This window comes from Kryptolebias marmoratus, linkage group LG19 (genome assembly GCF_001649575.2).
Source record: "Kryptolebias marmoratus isolate JLee-2015 linkage group LG19, ASM164957v2, whole genome shotgun sequence".
NCBI classification, from domain to species: Eukaryota; Metazoa; Chordata; class Actinopteri; order Cyprinodontiformes; family Rivulidae; genus Kryptolebias; species Kryptolebias marmoratus.
In genome coordinates, this window is record NC_051448.1 from 632,133 (window position 1) to 643,835 (window position 11,703).

General features: G+C 44.1%; 1 protein-coding gene across 2 annotated transcripts in view; it reads left to right on the plus strand.

Moving 5' to 3' along the window:
- Positions 1-11,703, plus strand: part of mei4 (meiosis-specific, MEI4 homolog (S. cerevisiae)) — a 31,381-nt gene that overhangs the window by 13,723 nt on the left and 5,955 nt on the right. For both annotated transcript variants that reach the window (XM_025002480.2, XM_017439985.3), the window contains one exon: positions 1,071-1,196. In XM_025002480.2, coding sequence (XP_024858248.1) covers positions 1,071-1,196 — 126 coding nt within the window. The remainder of the gene's footprint in view (positions 1-1,070; positions 1,197-11,703) is intronic.

Sequence of the window (11,703 nt, forward strand, 5' to 3'; positions counted from 1 at the left end):
GTCCCACCGGGAGGAGGCCCAGAGGAAGACCCAGGACACGCTGGAGGGACTATGTTTCTCGGCTGGCCTGGGAACGCCTTGGGATTCCCCCGGAGGAGCTGGCCCAAGTGGCTGGGGAGAGGGAAGTCTGAGTCTCCCTGCTTAGGCTGCTGCCCCCGCGACCCGACCCCGGATAAGAGGAAGAGGATGGATGGATGGATGGATGAAGATTGGAAAGTTTTTACAGCTAAAATGTTTTTTTGAACTGAAACACTTTCTGCTGTTTTTTAGTAAAATCTGTCAAATTTCATTCAATTTCCAACTTATAATGAAACTTATTAGAGGAAAATGTGGTTAGATCATAAAACCAGGAATTCAAAGTGGAAAATTGTTTAATTTTCCCCAAAAAGCAGAGAAAGGACTCAGCCCTGCAGAGTTGAAACGTTATCAGAGAATTTGTCAGGTTTGGTTTAACAAACTGCAGTTTTTATTTTCTGCAGTTTATGAAGGAGGACGTAAATGTGTTTGTGGCAGACTCGCCTCTCTTTGAAAGGATTCTGTTCATATAATAACGATCACAGACAGTTTGACGTGATGTCCTTGTTTCAGGCGGGCTCGGGGGTAATCAGCAGCTGAGGCATTACCAAGCAAATTGAATTTCAGCTTCTTAATTTTCCTTTTTCTCCCAACGTTCGTTGAAGAGAACATCCAGACACGCCTCTGTGATCAGCTTTAACCCGTTTCAGTGTTGCAAGGTTAAATAAGATGTTTCTGTCTAACTGCTCTCCTCTAAGCTGAATATTAGATTTTATTGAATTTGTGACTGTTTCACTGAGATGCATTCTGCCTCTAATTTCTTAAGGCCCTAATGAAATGTCTGTGAGATGATTACAGAACCGAAGCTGCCTTTTAGCCTCTGACTGAATTTCTTTGTTGATTTTAGAAGCTTCTTCTTGTCCCTCTGTAATGAAATGAACATTTTAGCTTTAGCTTCTGCTTTTTCTGCTCGAACAGTTCAATGAACTCTGCCTCTGTCCTGGTCCAGGAACCCGGTTTAGTTCTGCTGAACTGTTTTCATCTCTCGGTTGCAGGCTGCAGAGAGGCTGACGCAGTACCTGATTGCACTAGGGAGCAGCAGAATATCAAAGTCCTTTCTGATCCGTCACATCATCTCAGAGATCGGCTCGGTGGCGGATCAGCTCTGGCAGGCCTCCCAGGTAAACGCGCCGCACAGCCGTCACTCTGAACAGTTGGTGCCTTTGTTGCCTCGTCCTTTTGTGGCCTTCTGATAAGCTGCGGTTTGCCTCTGCGCCGTTCCAACAGCACTGTTTCTCCTCATCCTTTTTTGAATTATTTTGACTTTATAATTCTCCCTCACACACTGACTGGCTTTGTTTCTGTTTACTTCTGTGGCTCTCTCCCCCACAGACACCATTTCTCTGTCAAAAACATTTTCATCTCACCTGTTGGCTCCTAAAGAGATGCCTTTGTGTTTGGCTTCAGGTGCAAACTGTTTGTCCTTTAGACTTGTTGCCTCGGTCAGTTCTGAACCACAGCAATCAATAGCACTTCCCACCGGTTTTCCTTCCTGCCATTTATTCAAACGTCTCCCGGTAACTTTAGTCGCTCCTTGAGTCATAGGCCAGCCGGGCGCTGCTTTTGTCCGACCTGCTTCCTGTGAAAGGTAGAGCTAAGTGTCAAAGCTGTGGGGGTCCTTCCAAATGGAAATGTGTTAAAAACAAAAAGGTACAGGTGATATTTTACCCCTTCACCTTTCCCGCTGAGCCTCCCTCCCACTCAGGCAGGTCATTTCTCTCCTTCTCCTGGAGAAGGAGTCCAGTCAAACTGGACCTTCTAAGTTTATGGGAATGAAAAACACCCTGAACCCATTATTCTCTGGAGTTACTCACAAGGCAGAATATTCTGGGCTGCTGTAGGTCTTTTGTCTCTAACAGAAGAACAGAAACTGAAAGAGTCGATGTTCTGTGATGAATAAAAAACAACTTCTGTGTTTACTCTGTGTTCAGGAGCGAGCTGGCATTTAACTGCTGTTAGAATGTCATTTAAACTTTATATTTAACTGAAAATGGGCTAGAAAGTTCCAGCAGGTAAAACTAAAGAAATAAACCGTTTCAAGAGGAAAAATCCTTCCTGCTCGCTCGTTTTGTTGTCTCAGGTCATACTGTGCTTCTGTTTTTGTCTTTGAAACATAATTCTGAAGACTTGTCCTCGTTGTTCTACCTGCAGGATTTAATGTCAGGTTGTGATGTTTCCACAAACTCAGAGCTGAAATTCAAACAGGGTGAACAGAAGTTGGATTTAAGGAAAGAATCAGGACAAACCTCACTGCCATCGTTTCTGTGTAAAGGCACAGAAAATCAAAGTACTACGAGTGTAAAGGGAGTATACTAATCGTAGTAAAACACGAGTATCTACACAGAATACAGTCTGAAATGTTTGTGCACACGAGCGTACCTGAGGACGAATGTCTCAGTCACTGATGGACTCGGTAGTTTGGTTCCTGTGTGTCGTCTTCAGTGGATGATGATGTTTATTAACCTATTTCAGGGCTGGAAGTGGACCAGTACTCACCGGTACGCAGTGTCAGCACTTCTCAGAAACCGTAAGCTGAGGTCGAATCACATAAACTCCTTTACCCATTGGCTGAAAACAGGAAGTCATGACTCGTTCTGATTGGATCAGGATGGTTGGTTAACCGATCATCAGAAGGAAGGAATCAGAGGCTCAGCTGGGCGAGTGGATGGATCGTAGAGGAAATGATGTAAAAATCAGGAAGGACTTGTCCACAGGTCACACTGTGCAGCTCAGTAACCTGTGCCACGCTGTCTGAGGTAAAAGATGCCAGAGGTTCTCTCACAAGAAGTCTGCACAGCGTCTAAACCAGCTACATCTGAGTGTTACAGTAAGTGTTGACTCTTGACTTATTGGTGTGAGTGCATCAAAATCAGGACTGACAGCTCAAACAGAAGTTTCTGAGGCTCATGCTGTCGGCCCAGAACAGGACCTCTGTGATCAGAACCGTCTCCACTGCCTCTGCTGGGATGGGTTTGGACTGTGGGTGGAAATCCACAGACTTGCTGGTCCTTGTGGTGTTCAGGATCAGGCTGCTGCTGTCAGCAGCAGTCATGTTTGAATGATGGAGGGATGAATTAGTCCTTCTCTCCTTCTCGCCTTCATTTTGTTGCCATCCAATCAGTCTTGAGGCCTTCCTTCAGTTCATTTTCCTCTTGTTTTACTCAGCTTTTAAACCTTTGGACCTCTTCACGTGGCGGTCTGACATTTCAAAGCAGACAGCGAGCCATCAGTGCGTCCATGAAGGAGTCTGAGCCGGGCCAGAACCGCCCCGATCTGTTCTTTCTGCGGTCAGGTGGTGTTTGAAGGCTGAGCTGATGGTCTGATTTATTCGCCTGCAGCTTTGTTCGTTTGTTCTCTCAGGGGAAGAGCTGCGTTCCTCTCATTATGTAAAAATTATGGAGGGGACTACATCTATATTCCATTAACATTTCAGGCACTTAGCTCATGCTGTTATCTACAGTGAATCATAATTGTGCCACTGTTGAACTTTCACTTCTTTGGAGCAAAAAAAAAAAGGAACAATAAATGCAAACTGTTAAGCTTGTCTGAGGTTGTTGATGAAATGTTCAGAGTTCATCTGTGACTAAATGCTCTGAGTCTGCAAAGATTAAGGACAGATTTAAAGGTTGATTTCACAGATTTCTCACAAAGGAAACAGGTTGTCCACCTGGAAGTTTCCATAAGTAGAAAATAACTTATACAGGTGCTGGTCATAAAATTAGAATATCATGAAAAAGTAGATTGATTTCAGTAATTCCATTTAAAAAGTGAAACTTGTATATTATATTCATACATTACATACAAACTCATATATTTCAAATGTTTATTTCGTTTAATTTTGATGATTACAAATGACAACAACGTGGGAAACGTTGGGGGGGTCGTTTAAGAATTAATTTTTATAAAAGCTTTCCTGTTTGTTGTAGTTAAATTTGCATTTCAGTTGATTTAAAGGAAAACTTTGAGGCCGTCAGCATTCAGCCTAAAGTATCCAGATCGGCTTTCAGCCTCTTCCAGCTGGTGGTTTAGAGAGCAGATTTTTACCTTCTGTCCCCGGACTCGGCGCTGACTCGGGCCTGGATGTACCAGGCACTGAGAGGACAGCCAATGATGCCTAAAGGGCAGCTCATGTTCACAAACCATCAGCATTAGTTCATGAGTTTTAAGGAGCTGAACGCTTTCTGTGTGAATGTGCAGTTTAACAAAACAAACCATTATTCATTCAGGAAACTGGATGGCATGGAGAGGCAGGAAGTATGCCATTTATTTAAATATGTCTTTAATTATTTCACATAAAGACAAATGAAGGAGTCATTGATTAAACATCAAATTATATTACCTTACAACAAAACTGTCAGGTTCTGAAGAGTCCGACCCAGGAATCCAGACCAACATGAGGATCAGATTTCTGTTTCATAAAGAAAAACAACGGCTGTCGTGGCACCAAACCGAGAAATACTAGGAGGCCAAGTGGAGAACTGGACATAGTGTGAGTTTATGACGATGATCCACTGCAGAGAAGTGGAGACTGACCCATTTCTTTGGACTGGAGCTAATGAGGAGGTTGGAGACAGGTGGCCAACCAGGTGAAGATGGGCGTGGCAGGAAGGAACTGACTGAAGGCACACGAAAGGGCCCATTTAACAAAAACACTAAATAAATAGCAAAAACATAAACCATGTTGCAGTGCAACAGGAAGTGATTTTGTATTGGAGTGGGGCAACACATCTGATTACTGCACTCTGTGCAATGCTCCGCCTCTTTTTTGGGAGAATAAAATGCTCCGCCCCTTTTTGGGAGAGTCAAATGCTCCACCCCTTTTTGGGAGAATAAAATGCTCCGCCCCTTTTTGGGTGTTCCTAATATGAGTATATAAATGTTCCTAATGCAACTCCTCACGTGTTTGCTAAAACAATAAATATGATTATAGAATTGCTTTAAAGCAATTGTTCAATTGGAATTATCAAGTTTTATGTAATTTAAAGTTTTTATTCTAACTTTAAACATTGATAATTTTGTGTGTTATGTTTTTTTTTACCCAGTTTGGGGTTTTCCATTGATCTGGCAACCCTCTGTGGAACCCTTGACTTTCACATGTTTCTTTCAAAAATAGCTTTAAATCCTCCTCCAGAAGCAGATTCTGGGTTGACTTCAGTTTTCAGTGCAGGCAGAATTCTTTCTGAATGTTCCCATGATGTGGCAGCGATGCAGGACGATGAGCCGGGATCAGTCGTGTGTTTCTGAGCTGACAGGAGTCAAGTGGAGAATGAGTGTTTTGAACGCTCAGCCTCAAGGACACGAGCGCGGCGAGGCGTTAAAGTATGCTGTTGGGAGCGGGGCGGCTGAGGTCAGCGTTCCTGTCTGACACGCGCCTTCAGAGACACCGCTGTCCTAGGATCAGCGGCGAATACTGATGAGGTGAGCCATCTGTGGCGTAGTGATGGAGGCCGCAGCACTCAGAGGAAAACACCACATCATTAAATCAGGCTGAAGCACAGAAAGCACTGACCATTGTTAAAGGCTTTAACTGTAAGAAGCAAACGCTCACTGCCGGATCACATGAGGCTCTTTGAAAACAAAGATCCAAGAGAAGCTAGATCTTGTTCTGCAGGAAGCAAACAAGTAAACAAGCGAGTCTCATAATTAATTTACAACCCAATTAGATGTGAAGCTGGCAGTGGTTTGAATGAAACTAATGGATGTTTTCATTATGTATTCATCTCCTAATTACTGTGGTAATTGATGAAGATTTGCCTTGTTTGGAGCATGGAGTCCATTTAAGAGCACGGCGTTGGAGAAGTCTCCATCCCGCTTTAGTTTTTACTTTCAGAAGAAAAGAGATAAAGAGAAAGAAGCAGCAGGTTTTTATTTTAGAACAAACATCCTAAATAACTCCAAAAGCAAAGTTATGGATAAAGAAAGTTCCCTTTCAGTTCCAACAGCAGGAAGTGATTCAGGAGATAAGAAATCAGCTTCAGTCACAAACAGGATCCAACCTGCAGCTAAAGCTGAAAAACCTCAGAGTTCGTCAGTGAGAGTCATCCAGGTGTGTGTTCACACAACGCCAGGGCGGAAAGACATCAGCAATGACCTCAGAGGAGCAGCTGCTGCTGCCCATCAACCTGGGAAGGGTCAAAGGTCATCTGGACTCCATCGATCTACAGAGAAAAAAATTGTTCACAAGAGGAGACATTTAGGACACATTCACCCTGAAGGTCAGACCGTGCAGTGAACTCCATCTCAGACTCTACAGGCCTCAGTTAGCAGGTCAAAGGTTAAAGCCTCTTCTCTCTAAAACCAACATGGCAGCTTGACTTAGGTTCATCCGAAGGAACCAGAAGAACCAGACCAGAGGACAGATGTTTACCCAGAATGCACAGCAGCAAACAGTCTGTTTCTTGGACTGAATGACGACTCGGAGCAACAGTCCAGGAACAGAGAGGAGAAATGAAAATCGCCCGTCTCTGTTAGTTAAACTGTAGAAAAGCACTTTTTAATGCTGTGATTTAACTTAAAGTTGGTCATCGGCATGTGTCTAGTGGATTAAAACCTTAAATGAAGACAGTCTAAATGGTAATGTTTCGATGAAAAGCAGCTTATCAGAAGAGACGGGTCCAACCTATAATGTTAGGAAGTATTTTTATATCTCACATGGATCCACACATTAAAAGTCATTACAGATGTAGAAAGATGTTCGAGCAGGAGTCCTGCCCTGTGCTGTTATTTAAAGATGAAATGTTGCAGCCAGGACTCCAGCAGCCCTCGCTCCGAGCTGCCGAGCTGCAGAGCCAAACAGAGTAAATTGAACTGGCTCTGCCCTTCAGAGGCAGCAGCTGTGACGCTCATTTCATCTGGACGTGCAGCCACCTCTGAACCGTGCGTGTCTGAAATCCCTGCCAGCCTCCCAAAGCCAGATTTAATATCTCTGAGGTAAACTTAATATCATTAAGGGCAATCATCACAGACCCTGGCTGGCTGTGAAACTCATCAGGACGCTCTAATGAGAGCCCAGCAAGGGATTCCTGGGAGCTCAGTCCAAATGAAGCAGAGCCAGGAACCATCTAAACATGTTGATACAGAGCTGCTTTCAGTGACTAGATACAGACTAAATGTTGTTCCTTCCGTCCTGATCCAAACCTCCAAAGGTGAGGGTTGGAACGCCGATGGACCCGTAAATCGACTCAACGCCCTCATCTCTGCAGACGAGACATCGATCCGTCGATCCGCCTCCCATCACTCAGGACCAAAACATGTTCCAGTATAAATATAAATAATTTCTTTAGTTTTATATTGTTGCTGCTATAGAATCATTCTTAAACAATATATGATGGTTTTTAGGCAGAGGCAGTAAAAGTAATTACATTTTTGTTAAAAAAAATGTGATGCTTGTTAAAATTCTTGTCTGAATTGGGTCAAACTGTGGTATTTAATGCTCCAAGTTAAACAACCACCAGAATCTCATACTGACCCGTTCCCGATGTGTAATGTCTCAGATCATACGTTCATGCAGGGTGCGTGCACATGGGGGAGAACTCAAAAACAAACCATTGGATGTTCGAGTGATTAACTTGAAACCCAGTTCAAGATGGCTGCTGCAGCTAATGGATACAACTGAGTGAGGTTTGTGGAGACTGAGCTGAAATTCTGTGGTAGTAGCTGAGCCTCATGCCCAGCAGAGACTCTAAGAGCTCATTACATGGAGTGAGATCACAGCTGACGTTATTCAGGATCTTACTCTGAAAGGTGGCGGGTGATAGGCATTCATTACTTTCATTCTGCATTTCAGCTCTTTGATTCATGGTTTATCAGCCAACATAAAACTATAAAAAGTTTAGAAACTAAATGACAAATTACTGTCTGTGGCTGAATCTGAGCTTAAAGTGCAGAATCATGTTAGAGCAAGTTTCAGGATTGAAAGATTTATGAAGAGAAGCTCTTTGTTCCAAGGACTTGAATGTTATTGGACTTAAGTTGTTTTCTGGACTCTCTGGACGGGTTTGTTGGTATTTCTTTATCAGTTATTTGCATTTTTGCAGCTGATGCTGTAAATAATGAATGTGTGAGGAGCTTTAAATGTCAGAAAAACAGAAACCTTTACAGCTTGCAGGAGGACGTGGAGAGGAGATTTCTATGAGAAACTGAGCTTTGAAGCATAAAAAGGACCGGACGTCCACTGGGGTGGCAGTGGTGGATGATCACAGAACCCCTCTCTAAAGATAAACCACTTGGAAGAAGACTTTCCAAGAGGAAGGCACATCATTATCCAGCGAAGAAGACTTGTACAAAGGTTTCACCACGAGCTGCAAACCAGAAGAGTTAAACATCACGTTAAACATGTTGGAAAGCCCGAGCAGATCTGGCGCAGAGCTGTGATAAAACATGCAGAAAAGCCTTGGATTGACTCAGAACTGGAAACATGAGCATGCATGGACACCAGTGATGTTTGCTGATGATGAGAACGAAGAACCAGATCAGAGCCGAGCAAAGCTGACTGGAAAAGACGGACGTTGACCCGAAAACAAACGAGGAGTTTGGGACAAAAGACAGAAACTGCAGACAGCTGCACTGAAGGCAAAAGAAAACATCAGAAGGATAAAACTCATCCGTCGTTCTGTTCAAGAGTTCCCAGACTTCCTGAAAAGGCTTCTTCAGAAATCACTAAAATGAACTTTTGTTGCTCCTAAAGTTCGGATGTAAATACCCTCAGACAGTTTTACCATTTGTGTTTGTAAAGTTTTACAATTAAACTTCAATCATTGAGAAAAGAGAAGTATTAAACTGCTGTGTTTCTAGACTCATCAAAGAGGGTCCGTTGGTACAACAAATTGAAAGGAAAGGCCTAGTATTCCTTGAAGGGATGCATATCACCCACAGAGTTTTCCTCTGACATCTAATGAGAGAAATGACAGAATTACAGATGTTTATACCAGATCTGAGAAGCTTCATGTAGAAACCTGATCACAGAACCGTGACGTGAAAAGGATTGAATGTGGCGTTCCTGGAGCTGAATATTTTCTGTTCACCTCTGATGCAGCGCAGTGATTTATCTGTGGGTCTGTGTGAATAACAAAGAGCTGCTGCAGCCAGCTTACTCAGGCTTTCTCTGCCTCTCTGTCCTTACCTGCCTGCTCCGCTCCTCAGGGGACCCAAAAACCAATAACACACGTTTGCAGAAAAACAAATGATGACGTTAACGGCAGAGACGGCGGCGGCGGCGGCCGTGTTAGTAAACGAGGACGAGTTGAGTCAGCAGAAAAATGAGGCCCAGATATGGAACAATTAGTGCTCCATCAGGTGCTGATAAGCCCAAACTCATGAATATGCAGAGAAAAATGTGTTTCCATCATCCACAGTGGCTATTATTTCAACTAATGAACCTTCGATTATCTGCAGAAAACATCCAGCTCTCCTGTTTGGATCAACAAGTTAAAAACACAACTGAAACAACAAAATCTGACCCAGCTGTGAAGTCGGGCTTTTTGTTTTATCGCTTCAAGATAACGTTTTCCTTCAAGTTTACAAAGGATACAGGATACATTTTCTCCTGTAATCGTCTTTAATTATTGGAAAACATTTAAGACGGCTGCAGTGGATGTCCAAGCAAATTCACCCCAAAGGTCAGACCATGCAGTGCTCCGGTGTTGGCACCAGAGACGGTATTACCACAGATGCTGGATTTATGTGTGGTTTAAAAGTGGCTGAGAACAGACTGTCGTTTAACTCGGCGTCTGGATCCGGTTCACAGAGTCGAGGCGAGCTGTGAATGTCACGCCGAGCTGACGGTGCAGTGAAACGACTCGTGTGACCTGCGCCTGACAGCAGCAGCATGTTTATTGAATGAACGTAGAATAAAAACGGCTGAGCAGGTTGACCTGAGTGAACGACTCTGATGCTCAGGTGTTATATTTAAATTAATCCTCTTAAATGACTGAATAACAGTTTTATCTGGCTGCTCTGAGCAGGAGAATGAATTCCCTGCTGCCGACTCGACCGTGATTCACAGCACATTAGCTTCTCATTAAGAATAAAATAAAAGAGCCTGAAAAGCTCCGAGTCATAATCTCACAGCTCAGGCATGAAAAGAAAAGGCTGCTGATGAATTCCAGGAGGATCTGAACCTTTGACCTGGCTCTGACTCCTTCAGGGAGGAGGGCAGCGCCTGCGGCCCGGTCCGTCAGAACCTGTCCTCTGGTCCTCAGACCGGTGGTCTTCACCGGTGATCAGGAAGAGGGGCGGAGTCAGAGATGACCTACCTCCATCTTTAAACAAAACATCACCTGACCTCTGGAGCAAAAACCTCCAAACCAACGAGACCGAAGACTGAGGGTTTACTGCTGAGTGTCCATCTGTCTGTCCAACCACCTGTCTGTCCATCTGTCCATCCGTCCACCCGTCCATCTGTCCACCCGTCCACTCGTCGATCCACAGCGACAGGTAGCACCTCTGTAGTTTCCAGGAGTCAGTTTAAATAAGTGTTGGTTCAAAGGTTTATAAGTTAGTTGAGATTAGAGGTGTTTAATTAAAGGCTGTGAGTTCTCAGGTCACAGATGCATCCGTCACATTTGTCTCAGGGAGGTGGACATTAGTTAGGAGACAACTTCCTGTCTGTAAAGAGTTTTTCTGCTTCTAATCAGGAGAACTCTGAAAACAAGTACAGAACTTTATTCTTTTTTTGGTGTGAACTAGACAAAGCTGTTTGCCTCCCTTTGCAGTCAAAATGTCAACATATGAACTGAGAGAGGGCAGACTTGGATGAGATGCAATCGATTTTCTGTCAGTTGAATCAGTGGATTGTCAGCTCTCCGCAGAGAAAGAGATGCTCGGGGGAGAAACAACCACTGCCAGAGGACGTTTGAGCCGGGCTGAAGCAGAGAAAAGGAAAAGCGGAGGGAAAAATCGATGCCTGGCAGTTGTTGTGTGCTCTGGGCTAACTTGTTGCAAAGGTTGTGTGCGCTCGTGTTGCATGTCTGCCTAAAGCTAACCGAGTCATTTATGTACCCGACTTTAAAGGAGCAGTTCTTACAAAACTGGGGTCTGAAATGTATCAGAGAGCATTATTTACAATTATTATCTGTTAACAGGATTCTTTGGAGTGAACAGAAGTGAAGAAATGTATCATTTTATTTGCTCTAGAATTACACTCCTAGGATCGGTCCTGGTTGGAGCTCAGAGTTTAAACAGAAGGTTTTAGATCTTTAACACTTTCTATGGTTTATTATAAACTAGTCCTCCCAGGATAAAGAGATGATAACTTCTGATCAGACCTCTGTAGGTTGGGGTCCAGTCCGGCCCGGTTCTGATCAGACCTCTGTAGGTTGGGGTCCGGTCCGGCCCGGGTCTGATTAGACCTCTGTAGGTTGGGGTCCGGTCCGGCCCGGTTCTGATCAGACCTCTGTAGGTTGGGGTCCAGTCCGGCCCGGTTCTGATCAGACCTCTGTAGGTTGGGGTTAAGTTCTGGTCCAGGAGCTTGTTTCTGAGAGTGGGCAGGAGGTTTTCCACTCTGATAAATGTGAGTCTGTCCTTGATGGGTAAATTACTGCCCTTCACACTCTGAGCTGCACACAGCTTCATTATGAGCTCTTTGTCCCTGCTCCTCCTCCTCCTCCTCCTCCTCCTCCTGCTCCTCCT